Here is a 22,604-nt window from a genome sequence, read left to right as displayed (position 1 = left end):
TAAACTCACTTATTAGTCCTAGTAGCTTTTTAAAAAAAAAAAAATCCTTTGACTTTTCTATATAGGTATTCACAGCATAAATAGTCTTTTTTATTTCCAATCTATGGCCTTCTCCCTCCTTACTGTACAGTGACCTCCATCACAATGTTGAATAGGAGTGCCTTGCTCCCAGTCTTAGGGGAAAAACAGTGTCTTCACCATTCATACGCTAGCTGTAGGCTTTTTCGTAAAGGCTCTTTATCAGGCTGGGGATCGCTGCTATTTCCAGTTTGCTGACGAGTTGTGTTTCTATAATCATTTTGCCAGATAATATTTCTGCACTTTTTTGGGGGGAAAATTTTAAGATATAATTTACACACCATAAGATTCACCCCTTTAAAGCATACAAATCAGTAGTTTTTTCAGTGTATTCCAGTTTGTTTTCTGCAACTTCTGAGATGGTTACAGTTTTTCTTCTTCTGCATGTTGATATATAACACTGATTTTGGGTTTTTTTGAATGTTGGGTCAACCTTTTATTCATGAGATAAATGTATCCTGTTCATGATGCGTTGTTTTTATAAACTGCCAGATTTTATTTGCTAATATAATAAATTACAGACTTAAAGTCTATGACCTTACAATAAACATTACCCTGAATATACATATTTTTATTGCTTTTGAGTAAAAACTAAAATTGCCTTAAATGCTTTCATAAAACTATTCAAAACTAATTTTTTAGTTTAACTTTGTAACTTAACGTTTAATAATAAAACTACTTGGATCATAAAAATTTACATTTGTTCTGTAATGACAAAATGAGCATTAAAGAAGGCTCACATGAAAATTAAAAGACCTGAGTAATTTACATAAAACTACATAATAATAGAAAATAACTACAACAGTGAAGGCTTTCTAGTGATTGGCTTCCCTCTCTGGGTTGCTGCTACAAAATTCCTATGTGAAATGCATTTTAATGGGATGCAATATACAGGTAGGGCTGGAGGTACTGATTTCAAGCTGTACTTATAATAACAAGTATGCATTTTCTTAGGTATTTGGGTTACAAAATAAAACATCAGACTTTTCTAAAGGTATTTTTATTTACATTTTACATAGGAATTGAGAAAAATGGCAGTTGTCCATATCAAAGAATGGGGAAGAGGCGAATGCAATATTCTCTCCTGAAGTTGCTGCTCTGCTTGTTTTATTACCTCTAACTTATGATTCTGGTTCCCACAGAGCACAAAGACAAGACCTACAAATTGCTTTTGGTTCTTCTAAGTAGCTGTTTACCATAGGAACATCAAACAGTATAAGAAAGGAAAACGTAGATTGAGTTTCTGCCCTTAAAATTAACACTGGAGCCCTGACCGGTGTGACTCAGTGCATGAGCACTGGCCTGCCAACTGAAAAGTCGTTAGTCCCAAATTCAGTTCCCAGCCTAGGTTATAGGCCAGGTCCCCAGTTTGGGGCGTGTGAGAGGCAACTGATGGACATTTCTCTCACACATCGATGTTTCTCTCCCTCTCTTTCTGTCTCCCTTCTCATCTCTCTAAAAAATATTTTTTTAAAAAAAGAACCAGTGGGAAAAAAGAGAATGCCTCATTCCAAAGCAACTTATGTTAATGATATTTGGACAAAATGATAGATTTTTTTTTTTTAGTTGTGTGCTTTCAAAAGTAATGTTAAATTTACCTAAAATCAGGCATGTTAAAAGGTTTCTTCCATGTTAAGTGGTTACAAGTGTTATTAAAGAAAAAGTGCGAAATCTTTTGTTACAGAATAGTATAAATGTTTATTCTTTTTTGTATGATTTACTTTGCTGTCTTGTTTTTACAATATAGAAAAGTGTATTCTTTGAATAGCTCTAGTAAATATAAATTTAATCTTTCTACTTTGGGATGTAAATAGAGCTAAAAAATTATATACCCAACCCTCCCCAAATAGTCTTTTAAAATCATTGAATTAATGCGGATATTAATCTTGTTCAGCAATTTGATGCAAATGCCTAAGTACAAAAAGTTTAGTAAGTTATACACACAAAAGAAAAGGCTTAATACTTTAGCTTCTTGAAAATCAGAAAAACTAATAGCATTTGATTGCACCTTGAAATTTTTACAAGAAAAACATTCTCAAGCAATGCCATGATACGTAATCTATAATTGTAATCCAAATTTAACAGACATTTTCTGCACACTGTATATAAATACACATCACAAAGGTGCAATTAGAATTGAACACATAATATGTACAAAATGAACAAAGTTTAGGTTTAGACCAAAAAGGTACTGTAATCCTTTGAAAAATAACTCGATTAGATATTATTTTATCCTCTTACACTAATTTACATTTATACAAATTTTAATTAAACATACTAGGTTGAGGTGTAAGGATGTCTGTACTATCTACATTTAAAGTTTACTGCACTATAATTTTATATATCCAAATTTCAAAAGGAAGATGCTTTAACGAATAACGGAATCTTCTTTTGGATTACTTAATTTCTATTGCCTATATCTTGTGTGTTCATATGAACATATATACACAATACATACAACTATAGATTGCTTATAAGAAATTAATATTCATATGCTAATAATTGTTGAGGATTAAGGTACCTAACAAAATGCCTGAATTCCAACATGGTTTTTTTCTTATCATAAAATCTAGAGTCCTATTATCACAGGCTCATAAATTCATAAAGCTTTTAAATTTCTGAAAATGATTTAGGTTATTTTAGTAATTATATGAAAACACTCATACCTTCTTCAGCTTACCAAATCACTGGCTAAAAATGCCACATTAAGCTTCTCTTATATAAAAAAAAATTCTATTCTGAAAGCTTTGTTATTAGGAGGCCCATTTCAGTAAATCAAGTCATATATTGATTTGAAACTTCTTAGTTCAAAAGCCTATAAAGAACTGTTTGTACAGATGAAAAATCTTTTCCTAAATTCATCTCTTAGAGCTTCAATATTCTTTATTTCTCCATCCAAGTCAACCTTTATACCTGATAATTATATATAAAGTTCTATTTTACCACCAGCTAATATGTTTAGCTTCTATTTATAGGAACCTTTCATTTTAATAGTACCCAGTAATCACTCTGAAAATTTATTATCATTTCAAATATATACCACTTCCTTGAAAGAAAATGGAAACATCCCAGAGCATTTCTTAATCACTTACTATAAAAACATATATTGCCCATCTTTTGAGATTTACTATCCCTTAATGTTTTATGTTTTTTAAAGAAAAATAATTTTTTTAATGTTAAATGTGTGCCTATGGATTACTTCCCCTTCTGACATTCCCAAAGTGACAATAGGATATTATTCCAGAATCCACCTTAAAAAGTCTGTTTTTCTTTAAAAAGATAGCACTTTTCTAAACACAATGTCATTGGAATATGTTTATGTAGACATACTATCTGCTTATATTCTAGATCTAGTACCAGAGAATGACTGGGTAATATCAATGCTGCTTTGGCTTTTTCTACTGAACAAAGTCATACAACACCATACATTATAAATTATAGTAATTTATAAATGTTCTTTGTCAATAGAGTCAGAAGGATAGAACATCTAATTCTTAAGAAACCCAAGCAAATTAAAAATCTATATAATACAATAAAGAAAAATTCAATTTAGAAGGGGCATAAGCAGATTTAACTAAGATTTAAAATGTACTAATTTCCTCATTTAAAATTTCTTCTCTCTCAATATTATAATTTCAGGTCTCACAAGGACTGAATTAGCTATACAATAATTGTTAAATTATCTTTCAGAAAATCAAGTGTCCCTGCACCTTCAATTTTCTGTACAGTTCCATTTATCAGTCTCATGTGCAAGAGTTAGCAATTCATGGCACAAGCATCACTTTTTGCCTTTCCTGCAGAGTTGATGACGCTCATCAAACATCGTCCAAATTCCTCAAGTATCATCCGTTCAGCTGCTGCCTTCGATTTTCCCTTCTTGTCTGCCTGCTCTGCCTGGGCAAGAAGGCAATTACATGTGGCTTCAGCTACTTCCTTAGTTACAAATGTGAATGGCAATCTGAAACAAGTTTTGAGAAAGAGAGAGAGAGAGAGATGATGATGGTGCTGAGTAACTACAGTAGTGGATGACATTGCTTCATTTGGAAATCTGTTGACATTTTCATGATTCACCAGCACACTGAGCATCACAGTTTCTTCAGTGAGCACAAGAACATCCTAAAGAGTTTTAAACACTTAGACCTGCTTTGAAGATTGAGCATATTTTAAAAATATTGTTCAGAAAATATAACATTTTATATAAAATGTCTTCTTACCTAGACAAAGATATCTAATTAACTAAAAGATGTAATTCTACGTTGACTTGATATTTCTTTAACAAAAGTCCTCCCAATTCACCAATGTAAGTTCCATGAGTGCAGTCTCTGTTTTATTTACTGCTCTTTCTTCACTGTCCAGAACAGTGCCTGACACAGAGACACACTCCATGAATATTTGCTGAATAAATGAATGAATTATATTGGGACTGGAAAGCCCTATCTCCTGGACAACACTAAAAATATAGCACTTTCCCATATTTTCATTTATTTGGGGAAAAAAACCAAGCACACCAAAATTTTGCACTGTTCTATCACAACAAACAAAGCAGTGGGGAAACCAGATATTGTTCTGTATTTGGAGTTTCATTCATAAAGACCTAATTATTAAGTACTGAATTAGAACAATCCATCCTGAGGCTTGCAATATGCAGACAACTGTTAAAAGCCTTCAAGAGACAAAACTGGGCAACGTAAATCTAACCACTAACTCAACTACTTTTAAGCAGGAAACTACAAAACAAAAAAAATGAAGTCTTTAATTAAGGCCCGCTATGACATAAGAGGGTAACTCAGGATATAGCCGGCTAGACAGCTGTACAGAAATCTTTAAAATACAAAAAGCACTTTAAATTAGAAAACATAATATTACAATCATGTTAATATTGCAATAATATTGTATAACTAATAGTACTGTATAATAGCAGTGCTCATATCACATTTGGAAATCAGAAAGGTAAAAGAAAAATTTAAAATTTTGCCATTCAAAGACAAATGTTGGCATAACATTTAAATATTCTCTTTTACATAGTTTTGACTATAGTGTATAATTTTGTTATGTCACATTTCATAATATAAACATTTCCTCATGAAAATGAATTGAAAAATTATAAATATTTGAGTGTAACAATATCCTTCATCTCTACATGGAGATTATATTTAATATACTGATGATTTATTGAAAGTAGATGACCTGAAAGGATCCCTTATTAAGGTGCCTACCCATTTAGACTTTACTCAGTAAAGAACCATTTGCTGATTATACTGCAGTTGCAAGAGTTTTTTAGAACTAATATTTGAGATATTTTATACAAAAGAAGCCTTACTTTTATAAGCATTGGATCTTAATTTCAACTTAGACATTTTAAATGATATACATTTGCAAGGCTCATTCCACTTAATAATTCCTCAAATTAACCTCTAATGAACCAAGTCAGTAACTTGGTGAATCAAGCTCTGCCAAATGCTGCAACAGAGATGCCTTTCTCCTCACAGCCACCTGGTAAGGGTGATTTGAAGGCTAAGAAAACAGTCATGGACAGATGAAGTTCTTGAATGCAAAACTATTACAGAGCACAGGTATTATTTAAACTCAGGTCAGCCTGACTTTAAAGGAAGCTCCAGCTTTTCTACTCTAGTTGTCTATGAAATACGGAGCTACAATAATAATAGTATATGACTGGTGCTTCAATAGGATGGAGAATGGAAAAGGCAAGGAAAAAAAAGTACAAAAATATAGCTAATGACACAACTAATAAGAGGTATGAAAAATCTGGTTTTCTTAGAGATTTGTCAAATTACATAATTCCTCATCTTAGTAGGGAAAAAGCCAATGAAATTAAAGCAGAGTGAAAGTATTGCTGTGCATTTTATAACTGCAATGTATCTGACAGTGGTTTTTCTGTTGCCTTTAAATTTCTTCACAAGTAACTAAAGATAATGCAAAGAAAATGCAAAAATCAGATTTGCAACAACCAAAAGTATGAACTCTATTTTTTCCAAAAAGAGAAACTTAACCAAAAATGAATATTCATATCATACTATATAAAGAGATGAAACTTTGACTTACTTTCCTCCTCCGCTATTCAAAGCTGGTGTTGGCCTAGTAAGCAAGTCTGAAATTTGAGAGGACAACTTGGTCTTCGCTGCTGTCTGTTGTTGTACCCTTACTTCAGCTGCATCTGCCAAGTGCATCAATGTCTTTCTTTCTGGGCTTTCTTCAAAATTTTTACAGCCAATACATTTGCATATTGAGGAACACATTATTTTTGCCTAAAAGATTTACAAAATGAAAGCTTTCAAATCAAAACCAAAACACATTACTATAGACTTTGTGATCAAATTAACAGATAATAAAATTAACTGGTCAGCTGACATTAACATTAAAGGGAAACATCTCTTGCTAACAAACACTAAATGGGCTAACTACCCATGTAGATAGGTAGGTATTCTTAAGTCTACGAGGGCTATGCAATGTTTGTGTTTGAGCTCTTCCATGTCAATTCCTTTCCCCACCCAGTACAGGTTTTCCTCCTGGTATGAAAAACATCTTTTTCTGGAAGCACATACTGTGTTCATGGATAGGAAGAACTAACATCATTAAAATGTCCATACTTATCCAAAGTGACATATAAATTCAATGCAATTCCTATCAAGAAACAATGGTGTAGTTAACAGAACTAGAACAAATATCCCAAAAATTTATATGGAACCACAAAAGGCCCTGAATAGCCTCAGCAATCTTGAGAAAGAAGAACCAAGTTCGAGGAATCATGCTACCTGATATTATACTATAAGGTACTGACATAAAAACAGACATATAGATGAAGGGAAAAGACTACAGAGCCCAGAAATAAACCCACACCTTTATGTTAAATTAATATTTGACAGAGGAGGCAAAAACATACGACAGAGTAGAGAGAGTCTACTCAATAAATGGTGTTGAGAAAATTGGCCAGATCCATGCAAAATAATGAAACTAGACCTTTTTTACACCATACACAAAATAAAGTCAAAATGGATTAAAGACTTAAATGTTAGACACAAAACCATAAAAATCCTAGAAGAAATGTATGCAGTAAAATATCAGACATTTCTTGCAGCAATATTTTTCTGATCTATTGCCTCCAACAATGAAAACAAAAGAAAAAATGGGAACTACATCAAACTATAAAGTTTTTGTAAAGGAAACCAACAAAATGATGAGAACGTATTTGCCAATTATACACCTGATAAGGGGTTAATATCCAAACTTAAAGAATTTAATAAAACTCAACACCAAAAAACCAACCAATCCAATTAAAATATGGTCAAAGGACCTGAATAGACACTTCTCCAAAGAGGACATAGAGATGGCCAAAAGACATATGAAATGATATTCAATGTCATTAATCATCAGAGAAATGCAAATTAAAACCACAATGAGACACCATCTCACACCTGTCAGAATGACCATCACCAATAAGTCAATGAACAACAAGTGTTGGAGAAGATGTGGAGAAAGGGGAATCCCCATGCATTGTTGGCCGGAATGCAGGTTGGTGCAGCCACTGTGGAAAGCAGTATGGTTTTACCTCAAAAAATTAAAAATGGAACTCCCTCCATTTTTAATTTTTTAAAAATGACCCAGCAATTCCATTCTTGGGAATATATCTGAGGAAACCCAAAACACTCATTCAAAACAATATATGCACCCTTATATTCACTGCAGCTTTATTTACAATAGCCAAGATTTGGGAACAGCTCAAATGTCCATCAGTAGATGAGTAGATAAAAAGACTGTAGTATATTTACACAATGGAATACTACTTGGCCATAGAAATTTAAAAAAAAGATACCTTACCCTCTGAGACAGAATGCATGGACACGGAGAGCATGATGCGAAGTGAAATAAGTCACTCAGAGAATGACAAGTATATGATTTCACTCATGTGGATCTAATGAACAACATAAACTAACAAACAAAATAGTCTCATAGAGACAAAGAGACTGGCCGCTGTCAGAGGGGAGGAAGGTTATGGGGCTGGATAAAAACTGAAGGAATTAAGAAAAAAAGGAAAAAATAAAAAACCACAAAGAAAGACAACAGTATGGTGACTACCACAAGATAAGAGGTAAGGGAGATAGAGGACGGTTTAGGGGGGATAAATGATGATGGAAGGAGACTTGACTTGGGGTGAATACAATACATTTATACAGATGATGAATTACAGCTTTGTACGTATGAAGGCTATAAAATTTTTTATGTTAACCTGAGGACATATTCATTGATTTTAGAGAGGGAATAAGGGAGGGAGAGAAAGAAAGAGAGAGCATGCAAGAGAGAAACACTGAACTCCTGGATACCCCCAACTGACCAAGGGTCAAACCTGCAATCAAGGCACATGCCCTGATCAGGAATCAAAAATGCCAACCTTTTAGTGTACAGGACAACATTGTTAGATTGTTTTGTGATAGCTGTCATATGAGCGTGCATTTAAAAAAATGCTTATCAGAATTGGTGGGGTATTTTTCTTGCTAAAGTCCAAGAAAGATAAAAAGACCTAAATTTGAGACTCCTGGCCAAGATGAAGGTGTAGGTAGACACGCTTCGCTTCATTACACAACAAAAGACGGAAAAAACAAATTTAAAGACAAAAACAACTAGAACTGCCAGAAAATCGAACGATATGGAAGTATGACAACCAAAGAGTTAAAGAAACATTTATTCAGACTGGTACAAGAGGAGGAGACAGGAAGTCCAGGCAGAGATGACCTGCGGCAAGGCGGTGGCTGGAGGATCATGCGGTTGAGAGGGCAGCTGGCAGACCAGGCTGTCCCACATTCACATACAGAGAAACTAGAAGAAACAACTGGAGACTGAGATAGACTGTGCAACTCAGGGTTCTAGCACAGGAAACTAAAGCCTCAAAACCTCTGGATATAAAAACCTCTGGAGGATGCGGCAGCAGGCGAAACTCCCAGCCTCACAGAAGAGTTCGCTGGAGAGATCCAGAGGGTCCTAGAACATACAGAAACCCACCCAGTCAGGAATCAGCACCAACAGGGCCCAGTTTGCTTGCGGGTAGCAGGGGAAGTGACTGAAAGTGGGGCAAGAGTCAAGCAAGCAACATTGATCACTCTGTGACCCCTCCCACAAATATAGCACCACCAATGCAGTGAAGTGGGTGGCCCTGCCCTGGCAAATAATTAAAGGTCCGTACCTTACAACGTAACAGGGGCTCCAAGACAAAGAAATATGGCCCAAATTAAAGAACAGATCAAAACTCCAAATTTAGAACTAAGTGATGAACAGAGAGCCAAGCTATCAGATGCACAGTTCAAAACACTGGTGATCAGGATGCTCACAGAAATGGTTCAGTAAAGATGCAAAATAGAGGAAAAAGTAAAGGCTATGCAAAGTGAAATAACGAAAACATACAGGGAACCAACAGTGAAGGGAAGGAAACTGGGACTCAAATCAATAATTTGGAACAAAAGAAAGAAAGAAACATTCCACTGGAACAGAATGAAGAAACAAGAATTCAAAAAAAAAAAAAAAAAAAATGAGGTGAGGCCAAGGAACCTCTGGGACAACTTTAAACGTCCCAACATCCGAATCATAGGGATGCCAGGATGAAAAGAGGAAGAGCAAGAAATTGAAAACCTATTTGGAAAAATAATGAAGAATTTTCCCAATCTGGCAAAGGAACTAGACAAGGAAGTCCAAGAAGCTCAGAGAGCCCCAAAGAAATCGGACTCAAGGAGAAACACACAAAGACACATCATAATCAAATTATCCAAGACTAAAGATAAGGAGAGAAGTTTAAAAGCAGTAAAAGAAAAGGAGACAGTTACCTACAAAGGAGTTCCCATAAAACTATGAGCTGATTTCTCAAAGGAAACCTTGCAGGAAAGGGGGGGCTGGAAACAACTGTTGAAAGGCATGAAAGGCAAGGACCTACATCCAAAATTACTCTATTCAGCAAAGCTGTAATTCAGAATGGAAGGGCAGATAAAGTGCTTCCCAGAGATGGTCAAGTTAAAGGAGTCCATCATCACCAAGCCCTTATATGAGATGTTAAAGAAACTTATCTAAGAAAAAGAAGATCAAAACAATGAACACTAAAATGACAACAAACTCAACTATCAACTGAACCAAAAACAAAAGCAAAAACAAAAACTAAGGAAACAACTAGAACAGGAACAGCATCACAGAAATGGAGATCAGAGGGGTGAGGGAGAGGTGAGAATGGGGGAAAGGTACAGGAAATAAGAAGCACAATTGGTAAGCACAAAATAGACAGGGGGAGGTAAAGAATATATAGATGACCCATGGACATGAAATAAGAAGGCGGGGAGGAATGCTGATGGGAGGGTGGGTGCAGGGCACAGGAGATTAAAGGGGAGAGAAAAATGGGACAACTATAATAGCATAATCAATAAAATATACTTAAAATTTTTTTAAAAAGGAATTAGACAATATTTGTGTAGCCATTTTAATATTGAAAATGGAAGAAAACATGCAACATTTTCAGCATATTGTGTTTTACTCTCCAAGAAAGATGAAAATGCAACTGAAATACAAAATATAAAAATAAAATTTGTGCAGTGTATGGAGAAGGTGCTGCAACTGATCGAACATGTCAGTAGGAGTTTGTGGTATTTCATGCAGGATATTTCTCTCTGGATGAATGCTCGACAGTTGGGTAGACCAGATGAAGTTCACAGTGATCAAATCAAGACATTAATTGAGAGGCAAGATGGCGGAGGAGTGAATAGAAGTCACACTGACCTCCTTCCAGGACCAATCTGTAATTACAACTAAATTGTGGAGAAATCACCCAGAACAAACAACTGAACAATAGCGAGAGAGGAGCCTTATAACCTCGGTCAGACCTAAGAATCAGCTTTAGCACAACCTGACAGGTAAGGAGTGCGGTGGACACTTCAGATGGCTGGCTGGGCGCCCACATGCAGCAGCGCCAGAGGGATACTTAAGCAGTCAGTTGGATTCTCCTGAGAAGAGTGGGGTCTAAACCATACACAACGATCCCCAACTTACAGCACCAGAGCCCAAAGGATGTACAAATTACAGCCAGGTGCGAAAAGTAGCAGGGTTGCTCTCTGCCAGAGATGGGCAGCTAGAGATGCAAAGAGCTGTTTAAAGGGCCAATGCATAAATTTTTATTTGCAGCCACTTACCCTGGGCTTCAACAAAGGCAGGGGCATAGTGGGCTAGAGACGCCTGAGGAGAGACTGCATACAGAGGCTTTGAGGAGAGAACTGAGAGAGTAGTGGTGGGATCCCAGTCCTGCATCATCCCCCATATAGCAGCAGCCATCTTGCTCAAACAGACTCCTCCCCTGAGCTGCAAGAGCGTCAGAGGACCCAATAGCCCAGCCCCCAGGATGGACTCTGCCCCTCCCTGTGGTGCCTAAGGCTGATTGCTGAGTGCAGAGTGACTAGATTAACAGCTGAACAAGACAACAACAGGCAGTAGAATCCTCGAAGTTTTGACCGTAAGGTCAACATCTGACAACACCTGGGGCAGATCAAGAATGAAAAAACAGCGGTAAATACTAGAGACTACCAAAATGAAATTCACTCAAATTCACCTAATAAGTGAATTTAGCAAAGTAGCGGGACACAAAGTCAATATTCAGAAATCAAAGGCATTTTTGTGCATCAACAATGAAATACCAGAATCAGAAATCAGAAAAAAAGTCCCCTTTGCTATAGCAACAAGAAAAATAAAGTACCTAGTAATAAACTTAACCACGGAGATACACAGAAAACTACACAACACTGAAAAAAGTTAAGGAAGACACAAATGAATCAAAGCATATACTGTGTTCAGGGACTGAAAGAATTAACATCATCAAAATGTTCTCACTTCTCTGGAACTTCTTTTTCTCACACCATGCATCAAGGAATACCTTTTTCCATGTCATCTGGCATAGACTGAATTCATTCTATTTAATGGGAGGGTATTAATCCCTGGAATTGATGGGCCACATCTTATTTGGGCATACTCCTGCTGATGGGCATTTTTTCCCCTGGTTTCGAGTACTACACGCAATGCATAAAATATTTTTTGTATATATTGTGTTTTTATTTCTATGAGCTACATTTCTGGAATTGGGCTCAGTGGTCAAAGGGTACATATATTGTAATTTTAATAGATGTAGTCAGATTGTTCTTTCAAAAGGCTATGACACCACATCTTATTAGCAATGTATAATGGAAGCCTTTCCTACATTAAGTCCATATTATAGCTCTTTTTAATGTTTACCAATCTGATTGGGGGAAAATAAAGTGAGATTGCACTGTTCTTTAATTTACACTTTGCAGACTCCTAGTAATTTTGAGTATCTTTTTTTGGCTGCATTTTCTTCAGTGAAACCATGGCAATTTAAATAAACAGTTTCTCTCTATAACACCTAACAAGATAAACAAATCATATTATGAACACATTTACCCTGCTCCTTTCTTACAATACACTAATAAATTCCATTTATCAAGGGGAAGAAATGGATATACATTGTGCGTTAATTGGGTTACTATGAGCCAGTCGGAGATTCCTTACCTAAAGCAAAATTAGTAAGTATCTAATTATGAAGAGATAAAATCACTGAACCAATAACATAAATTTAGATTAAGTTTTAAGAACCATAAGAAAGGTAGTAATATCTAACAAGAACTCAGGAGGGAGAAATTAGAATGACCAGGCATATCCAATCATTTGGCTTTGCTAATTCAACTTCTTTTGTGGTCATTAAAAAAGGGGAGAAGGGGGAGGAAAAAGGTCATAAGAAAAGGTACAGCCATTTAAATAATATGAACAGTCATAAATTCAATCAACAAGCTCTATGAAGAGAACATAAATATGCTATCCAGAATGTAGACCAAAAAAGCCAATTCAATTCAAAAGACCAACAAGTCAACACAAACTATCAGACAATATTGTAGCTAATTCACAGTGAGCCAATTAGCCACTACTAGTCATAGTTCAGTATATTCCAAGTTCTTCTATTTCTTGGTCTTTTAGAGCAATAAATTAATTAGACATTGTATATGTCAGGAATGTCAAGGATTTTATTGCAACAGATAAGGCAGTGCTCTCTTTTAACATATTTAACCAATCTACTGCCTTTTCTACTTCTATTGATTTACAGGTTTGTTAACTAGTTCCATTAAATTATTAGTTTGCATTGTATGTTTGAATTTCATATGCCTAGCATGTACTGATTGTTCACTGCCATATACATGGAAGGGTTTCTTTGCTCTTCTGACCCAACTTTAATATCACTTTTCATTTTCTCTCTTTTTATGGACTTGGTTTTACAGCTTACATTTTTATATATTCATGACAATTTTTATATGATATGGCTTACAAACAGAAGCCCCCTATTTGATCAGGCATTCAAACAAAAATGTAAATCTCTTCCAACACTGGGTGAAAAACTGGCTTGTGGGACTCTGAGACATGATTTAAGAGACTTCCAAAAATAATCTTGATTATATGCAATTTTCACTCATAATGGCTTTAGGACTAACAAGATGTTACTATATTTCTTGAGTGGAGTATTTGATCTATGCAATGCATAAATTAAGACTTCATTACACAGGGAGTTCAGTACACAAATATTTATTCTGACAACTTTTATACGAGAGGGGCCCTGAACTGCAGGTGCATACTCCTGGAGCAGAGCAAACCTTACCATGGGAGAATGCGGTTCTTGGTAGTATTACGTTACCAAGTGCAAGGCTAGGCCCTCTGCCAAAACTAAAAATAAGGCCTCTCTGTGAATATGAAATTTGAAAAAATGAAAGGATACCAGATAAGAAGAGCCAACTGTAGAAATGTCTCAACCCCAAAGATTGTCAGTTTCAGGTGCACCAAGACACCAATTACAGTAACATAGGACTAATCTCGGGCTTAACTAGATTCTTATACTTAAGCTTTGAAAATAAAAATAAGATATAGTATTATGTCTGAAGCAAGACGGTGGTGATTTACATGGCATCTGTCAAAGGAGAATTCCAACTACATTCTTCAGAAAAGATGCTTGACCCATAAATAACAGCCAGTTAAATGGAACAATAAAACAGTAAAAACAGATGCGATCGCCTCACAATTGACCAATAACGTCCTTCAGCAATATTCTACATTCCTCCTTTCTTATTTTTATGCTCACAAAGCAAACTTCTTAACATAGTTTAGTTTTCCATTGATCAGTGTTCTTCAACAGTGCACTATTAACATTTGGGAAAAATAAATCTTTACTTTCAGGATTGTACCCTGAAATGCAGACTATTTTGTATCAATATGTATTTCCCAGAAGCCCATGGGGGACAGAATGGGCAGCAATGACCCTCAGTTGAGAACCACTACAGAATTTCTAATCCACTTTGACATTGTTATATTTATTGAAAATCAATAAACTGGTGCTCTGATTTCCATACTTCAGGTAAAATGACCAAGAAGTTATGAACTGGTAAATCAGCTAGTAAGAACCCAAAGTGTAATGACAAAACCAAGATACAGGCTTACCTGAGAGATAATGTAGGTATCACAATAAAGCAAGATGTAACCTTTTAACTTGTGCAGCATCTTGCTTTTAATTAAAAAAATAACAAACAAACCCAAAAAACCCTCAACATCTGTGAAGCACAATAAAGCAAGGCACAATAAAATGAGGTAGGCCTATATCGCTCTCTGAGCTTTGCTTGAGAGGCCAGGTCTTCCTCAAACGAGGGCACTCAACTATGCACATTTTCAAACTGCAATAGCAAAACAACTTCCCAATTTTCAAGTAAACTTTCATAGTATGCCCTTTCTAACGTTATTCTCAAAAAATGGTTAATTAGTTTCCCCAACCAGTATCTTACCTCATAGCATTCACAGTAGTTTTTAAGACATCCTGATCGTTTGCAATTACATCCTTTGCTGTGTCGTCGATCTGATTCTCCCTCCTTTCCTTTCCCTATTTTAGGTTTAAAAGCTTCTGGATTTCTGTCAAGGCATGCCTATCAAAACAGATCAAATATCAAGTGAAGTTAAATTTAAATACTGCAAAGGGAATCAATTTTTTTTTGTACAACAAAGAACTCTACGTAAAAGAAGTGAAAGCTGAAATTTCTGTCAGTTAAATGAAATTAAAAATAATCACCTTTATTGCCTTTTGCCTTTCATTTTCATGTTCCAAATTATTGTAACAATTAGTACAATTGCAGTTGTTGCAAAATTCACCATTTGCAAAACAATCGCAGTATCTGAAATACAAGAATCAGTATAATGTAAAAAAGATGTTAAAACAAACAAAACTATTAATTATTTGATCTAATAGCATTATATATGTGTTAAAGCATTTCAGAAATGTATTCGGAGCCACCTAGAGTTAACATATATAAAGTTAACATATATGGTCAACCACATGATAATGCTCAAAATTCAAGTCACTGGCTCCTATATTTTTAGTTTAGGAACTCAGTTCCAATAGCAACAACTGTCAACACATGAGCTTCATGATTTTATGTACCCCTAAAGTAAGTTGTTTCAAAATCATGAAAAAGGAGAGATATTGGCTGTATTCTATCAGTGGAACCTGCTCCCTTGAACTACTGTCGTGTTTCTTTGGAGTCTAAACTCCCATAAGACCAGTGCTTTTCATTTAATTGTTTAGTATTAGATCTCTTAGTTCAGTACTAATAAGCAAATTTATCATTCAACAATTTAAAAAAATAGGTTAACACCTCATTCAGGAGACCATGTATAAAGGCCATAAATAAGGTCAATTTTATTATTATTAAGGACAGAGACTGTCCGTCTCCTGTTGCTAGATCCCTAACCCCTACATCTGTACCTCATCTATCTTAAAGACTCTACAATTGTTTCTTCCTGAACGAATGAAACAGTATTTTCACTGTCATGTTCTCAAACATATTTGTATGTTTATTTAAATTTCTTAGACTTATGGAAATGGTCTGTTAAACTTAACTATATTTAAATGGTCTGTTAAACTTAACTATATTTATTTTTAAAATAATTTTCAGGTATATCAAGTGTGGAAACAGTAGCAAAAAGACTTACAATTTCAAACACAACGATTTTGTACAATTACAAGGTTTTCTGGGCCGACTGGCAGACTCTGATGGAATTATGCTGTACGGACACACACAAAAAGATATACATTTTAATCAATTAAGAGTAGTCAATATTAGAAAAGTCCCAAACCTATAAATTCTAAGATAAAGCTTTAACAAATGTATCCATCTCTAATAAGTTTGCTATGTTGTTCCATTTACATTAAGTTCAAAAGCCAGTTGTAACAGAAACGGAGGCAGAGAGCCAAGATACAGGGGTTGGGGGGCAGGACATTATCAATAATTTCAACAGAAGATTCCAAAAAACACTCTTCCTTCAGAGAACTAAAGTTGAAATCTCCTCAAAGCTTTTTAGATTCATTATAAAAGGTAGTGAGAAGAAAATGGTGTATGGGGCTGAATTTGGAAGGGGAGGGAGTGGTAGACTGGTTCCATGGAACACTGCGAAGGCAAAATTTAACAGATTAAAAAACAGACAAACAAACACACAAAAAAAGCAAGGACCTAACAGAACAACCTAAAAACCAGTATCGTTTTAAAAATATATTCAGGGTGGGAAAGGGAGGGGAGGAGAGAAAGAGAATAATAAAGCATGTGGAAAAATTGGTGAATCCAAGAAAAAGATATTTGGGAGTTATTTTCTTTGATGAGCTACTGATATATGTAATACATGAAAATAAATACATGACTTAAAATTTAAAAAGTCCACCCACATATCACTAGATCCCCACCCACTACCACTACTAGATCATGCCTGGGAAAACTCCGGAGGCCTACAGATTCAGCTGGAAACTCATCCTGAGCAGTAAGCTTGGCCTGAAGCCAGGGGAGGGGCAGGGGGCCACGGCGCGGGGGGTGGTTAACAGAGAAAACCCTACAGGTTGGCAAAAATACAATTATTCTCAATGCGTGGTGGAGAGCTCCTTTTGGGGGTGGGTGGAGGAAGGCACCCCTGGTCTGGCACTGATACAGTGTTGGCTAACAGGACTAAAACAGGCATCTCAAGGTGAGGACCTCGAATAAAATATTTGGGAGTTCTTTGGACTATTCCTGTAACTTTTCTGTTAAAGTATTTCAAGATAAAAAGTACCACAGAGGCGTGCTCACATGGCTTTGGGGGGAAAAGAAAAAAAAAAGAAAGAAAAAAGTCAAATAAATGAATTTTGAAATATACATATTTCATGCTGCATTTAACCTGATCCAACAACTTAACGTACATATTTTCTAAATACTCACCCATTGAATGGAAGCCTTGCCTGAGTCTGGATTCCTGGTGTACCAGTAAAGTTAGAGTTGCTTGCTATAGACACATATGAAGACTGCTGTAGCTACATGTAAGGAAAGACAATTTTAGACCATAATTACAAAAACGGACAATATTCTCAGATATAATGATCATTAAGAAGCACAAGTTCATCTACTAAAATAGGAAGAATAGAATGAAGAATTTCACGCAAACATACTACCTCATGGAGCTTTTCTAAAGAGCTAAACTAACATTAATTGAGGTGAAAACAATGTGAACATTTTAAAATGAGGGTAGGAGGTGGGGGTGGGTGGGACGGGGAAAGTGGTGGCAGGAAAATGGAGACAACTGTACTTGAACAATAATTAAAAAAAGAAAAAAAAAGAGGAACATGTATAAAGGACAGATGGACAAAGCCAAAAGGGGGTAGGACCGAGGGTGGGAGGTGGGGGTGGGGTGGGGCAGGGGTGGGATTGATGGGGGCGGGGGGGATGGAGACAATTACTTGAACAACAATAAAAAAATACAACAGGGTACAAATATAATAAATTTTTTCATAGAGGAGTATGTTATCAGAATTAGAAAATTCTAAATAAATGCCATAAAAATACTATAACAACATGTATTGTCAAAAAAAATTGCTATGTACTTGTAAATAAAACTTACTATATCAATCATCACACTGCAAGTTATATAAAATGAGAAGTTACATGCACAGTAATTAAGTTCCTATTTAATGATTTCTAAACATAAGAGATTAGCTAATAATAAAAATACTGAACATTAATTTTTAAAATCAGTACCACATACTGATTTACATACTCCAAAGTACATCTCATTCTATTTCTCTCTCTTACATTCTGAATAGATCAATTCAACAGCTTAGAACATGGTGCTTATTCACTTGATTCTTTTATGAAAAAGAAAACCTCTGCTTCCTAGAAGCAACACTTCTACTCCAAGCCAGCCAACTGGATACCTGTAGCTTCGATCTAAAGATGACCAAATTGCCCTGGCCAGATAGCTCAGTTGGTTAGAGCATCGTCCTCATACACCAGGGTTGTGAGTTCCATCACAGTCAGGGCACATACAAGAATCCGCCAATGAATGCATAAGTAAGTGGAACAGCAAATCAGCGATTCTCTCTCCTTCTACTCCCTCTTTCCCTTTCTCTCTCCCTTCCTGTCTCTCAAATCAATTTTTAAAAAAATACTGAGTTAAATGGTTTTGGATAGTTTTAAAATGTGACAATACTAGATATTTTAGATCCAATTATCCTTTTGGAAATGCAATGATTTCATTTTTGCCTCATACCTGAGTAACGTACTGAGCTGGAAGCACCGCATAACCCACATTCCCTGTCCCCGGAGCTGGTGCCAGCACAGTGCCTGGTGGCAGGTTAGTGAGGTTTGGCTGGATCTGTGGCAGTGGGGTGGCAGGCATGATGAGCCGCTGCTGTGGCTGGCTAGTAGTAACTATCTGTGAAGTTGGATTGATTGGTTTGGGAACAACCTAAAAAAAAGAAATCAATCATTACAAAAATAAATTTTACAGCTTCTCATTTCATTATACATCTTTTGGTTTTGGAACAACCTAAAAAAAAAGAAATCAATCGTTACAAAAATAAATTTTACAGCTTCTCAATTCATTATACATCTTTCTTACTTAAATCTTAACTTGGACCCTTGACCATCTAGGTGGCTGCCCTTGGTTGGGGTTGGTTCTGCACTTAAGGCAGGAAGATGGTGTCTGCAAACAAATCGAAGTAGTCGCTGGAGTTGATCAACTCTAGGCTCCAAATTATTAAAAGTGGAAAACATGTGCTGGGGTACAAGAAGACTCTGAAAATGATGAGACAAAGCAAAGCAAAACCGGTCATCCTCTCTAACAACTGTCCAGTCTTGAGGAAATCTAAAATAGAGCACTATGCCCTGTGGGCTAAGATTGGTGTCCATCACCACAGTGGCACTAACACTGAACTGGGCACAGTGGTGTGGAAAATGCTACAGAGTCTGCACATTGCTATCACTGATCCAGGTGATTCTGATATCACTAGAAGCCAGCCAAAACAGACTCGTTTAAAGTAAATCGTGCAAAATTTTTCTTTAATAAAACTGGCCAGAGATTAATTAAAAAACACACATGCACACAAAAACAAAACACTTAACTTTTAATTTTTAAAGTGTCTGTCTGAGAGAGACTGAGAAAAAAGTTATGTGATACTCACTTGTTTGACAGTCTGTGTAGACACAAGTGGAACTGACATCCGCACAGGAGTGGTACTAACCACAGGCTTTGCTTTTTTAAAAAGGGGGAAAAAAGGGACAATTTACTTTCAGAAAATAATATTTAATGTATCTTAGTTCTCTCAAGACACCCTCATGAAAGAGCTTAACAAAGTCCACCTGCTTTCTATTTAGAGCAATCTTTAATCAGGATAGTTACCTTTCAAAATTCCATAACCCATCTATCAGGGAACTTATATTAAAATTCCTTAGCCCATCTACCAGGTAGTTTTAATCACTTTATGAGGGAATTTTTTCATTTAAGACATTCTTCCTAAAGTACTTCAGCCTGTATTCAGATGATTTATACAATCACTACTAAACACAGTCAGATGAAATGTTTCATAAATTAAAAAGCCTGCCTTTCAGGGGCTTGGGTAACAATGCCGTTCTGTACTATTTCTATTTGCTGTGTTGATTATTCAAACCAGAGAAAATATCATTCCTGTATAATGCATTATTTAGAGTACCTACTAAAAGGCTGTGTAGCATGAAGGTTAAGAATATGTATGGGCTCTTAAATTATCAAACCCTGGGGGTTCAAATCCCAATTCTGCTACTTTCTAACTGCTTAAACTCTCTTTGCCTGTATCTCTATCTGCAATATAGAGGTAGTATCTCCCTTAAAGATTATAAGGATAAAATATGTTGAATCATAAAAATTTATTAGAATAGTGCCCCACAAATAGTAAGTGCTCAATGAATGTTAGGTGCCATTATTGTCACTGTTTTTATTATTACAACAATTACTACTATATAAACGGCATTTCTGGACAGCGTTCCAGGGAAACTAAAGTACAAGATACCTGCTCAAAGAGATTACATTCAAGTAGGGCAGATTAGACAGTACCCAAATAAAACAAATAGTGTTAAAAAAAAAAAAGACAGAGTGCTGTGGGAGTTCATAGGAGAGAGAACATACATGTGATTGGCAGAGAATGGGAGTATGGAAAGAATGCATTGAGGGCACTGTGTCTGAGGAGGGTCCTGGTCAGTGGACACATTGCAGAGAGGGCACACAGACTGGAGGAGGACATTCCTTGCAGAGGCTGAAGCTTGAGAAGTGGAAGCTGGATGCTGGGAAGCTGAGAAGCATATCACAAAATGTTGAACAGACCAGTTTGGTTAGAACGCAGGGTTAAGGTAGGCAAGCACAGGCAAAAAGGCAGATTGTAGCTGTTCTGAGGACCTTGAATGTCAGGATAGAAATATGTACTTTTAATTCAGTAGGCAATGAGAAGTTTATAAGGTACAGAAATACTATTGAAATAGCACAACAAGAACTGTATTTGGACGCAGTGTGTAAAAGAGAATGGGGTTGCAAGAAACAAGGAAAACTAGAAGAATGCAAAAAAAAGAGGGTCTAGGCTGAAGTGACAGCACTGGGAATGGAGAGATCAGCTGCAGAGACAAGGCGGAGGTGAAAGGACCTGAATTATCAACCATTTGGATGGCAAAAATGGTTAAGTATAAGTAAGGAAAAGTCACTGCTAAGCTTTCAAGTACCTGGGAAAATGACAGCTATTAAAACTAAAAATTCAAGGAAGAACAGATTAAGAGGGAAGATGAAACCTGGCATAGAGAAATATCATGATGAAATTCAAGAGACAGATTGGCACTAGACCTATTTTGTTTGGACCAAAAGAAATAACAATGTTTCATACTGCCTACTGCCACTTCTAGTCTACAAAAGGGATTTAGAAAGACAGAAAATCCCTTCTGGTGTTATTTATGCAAACAATCTAGAGCCTTGTCTGGAAGAGAGAGGTTTTAAGAAAGTGAGATCTAAACTGCTCTGAATCATAAAAGAAAAACAAAGTCTTCCTTTGATAGAAAGGCTGGGAGGGCTGATGGTCGAAGACCAAAAGTTGAGAGTCTGAGAACATTAGATTACTCTGACCTAAAAGGGAGCAGGCTCCTGCAGCAAGGTGACAACCTAGGGAGAAGGGGGAAGGAAGGCAACCTCCAGAAAGTGTATGATCAGTCGTAATGACTGCACATCTCTGAATATACAAAAAACAGAACAAAACAGTAAATGGTATGCTTAACAAAGGTGAATTTTGCAGTAGGTATGAATGGTATCTTAATAAAGTTGCTACACAAAGAATGTATGTCCATAAATTATAGAAGCAGTGACATCTGATACCTGATTTGAAAGTTTCCTGTTCTGTTTGATTCTCCTCAGTTACTTTATCTTTAGTAAAGTTACAATAACCATTGTAGACTGGTCTCGGCAATATTATAAGGAATTAAAAGGTATTTAAAAACCTGAATTCATGCTTGGCACATAGAAGAAGAGTGGAATCCCTGTATCACTAGCACATAGAGCAGCGACTGTGAAGCTAGTTCAACTAGAAAAATGTAAGAACTTCCCAATGGTCTGTGAAATAATGGGAAGGGAGTGTGGCCTGTCCTCAGGCTTAGATGATTCGTATTTACATAATAAAGAATGGGTAACTGTCCCTGTGTTCCAGTGCACACAAAGAGAAGATTTGGGAACTCTAGGTTTACATTAGCTTGGTATCTACATTCTGAGTTTCAACTAAAACCTGGGGGTAATGAAGAAAACAGAACACTATAAATTACCGGGCGGGGGGGGGGGGGTGTCATATTAATGTTCTACAGTAAGTCAGCAGCCTGAACTTCTCATTCTCCTTGATACTACTATTACTGCAGTCCTCACAGAAGCTGGCATAATCTTTTATTTTTTAGTCTTTAACAGGAATTCTGAAAAATCCTTTTAGAACAGCCCCTTCCAAACTCCAGAAACCATACGTGCAAGTTTTTGAAACCTTAATTTCTTAGATTGAGTTCCTCCCTCACCAAGATGGACGATTATATTCTAAAAAGGCTACCCTAGGACTCTTCTGGGTCTTTCTGCCAATTAACAGTTGTAGTCTTTGAATACTGACT

At 36.1% G+C, this 22,604-nt stretch overlaps 1 protein-coding gene and 1 pseudogene across 4 annotated transcripts in view; one reads left to right on the top strand and one right to left on the bottom strand.

Moving 5' to 3' along the window:
• Positions 1 to 895: 895 nt before the first annotated feature.
• The window catches only part of LIN54 (lin-54 DREAM MuvB core complex component), a 77,134-nt gene continuing 55,425 nt past the window's right edge, over positions 896 to 22,604 (bottom strand). For all 4 annotated transcript variants that reach the window (XM_054591805.1, XM_054591808.1, XM_054591806.1 and 1 more), the window contains exons 6-13: positions 19,634 to 19,704; positions 18,721 to 18,918; positions 17,397 to 17,488; positions 16,147 to 16,218; positions 15,227 to 15,329; positions 14,946 to 15,083; positions 6,142 to 6,344; positions 896 to 4,036 (exon numbers count right to left, since the gene is read on the bottom strand). In XM_054591805.1, coding sequence (XP_054447780.1) covers positions 3,835 to 4,036; positions 6,142 to 6,344; positions 14,946 to 15,083; positions 15,227 to 15,329; positions 16,147 to 16,218; positions 17,397 to 17,488; positions 18,721 to 18,918; positions 19,634 to 19,704 — 1,079 coding nt within the window. In that variant the 3' untranslated portion in view covers positions 896 to 3,834. The remainder of the gene's footprint in view (positions 4,037 to 6,141; positions 6,345 to 14,945; positions 15,084 to 15,226; positions 15,330 to 16,146; positions 16,219 to 17,396; positions 17,489 to 18,720; positions 18,919 to 19,633; positions 19,705 to 22,604) is intronic.
• Positions 19,149 to 19,493, top strand: LOC129085395 (60S ribosomal protein L30-like; annotated as a pseudogene).

The sequence above is a fragment of the Pteronotus mesoamericanus genome, unplaced genomic scaffold, assembly GCF_021234165.1.
Source record: "Pteronotus mesoamericanus isolate MK-2021 breed Mesoamerican mustached bat unplaced genomic scaffold, CSHL_Meso_final scaffold_232, whole genome shotgun sequence".
Lineage (NCBI taxonomy): Eukaryota > Metazoa > Chordata > Mammalia > Chiroptera > Mormoopidae > Pteronotus > Pteronotus mesoamericanus.
Note: the sequence above shows the minus strand (reverse complement) of the source record. Positions and strands in the feature narration are given on the sequence as shown.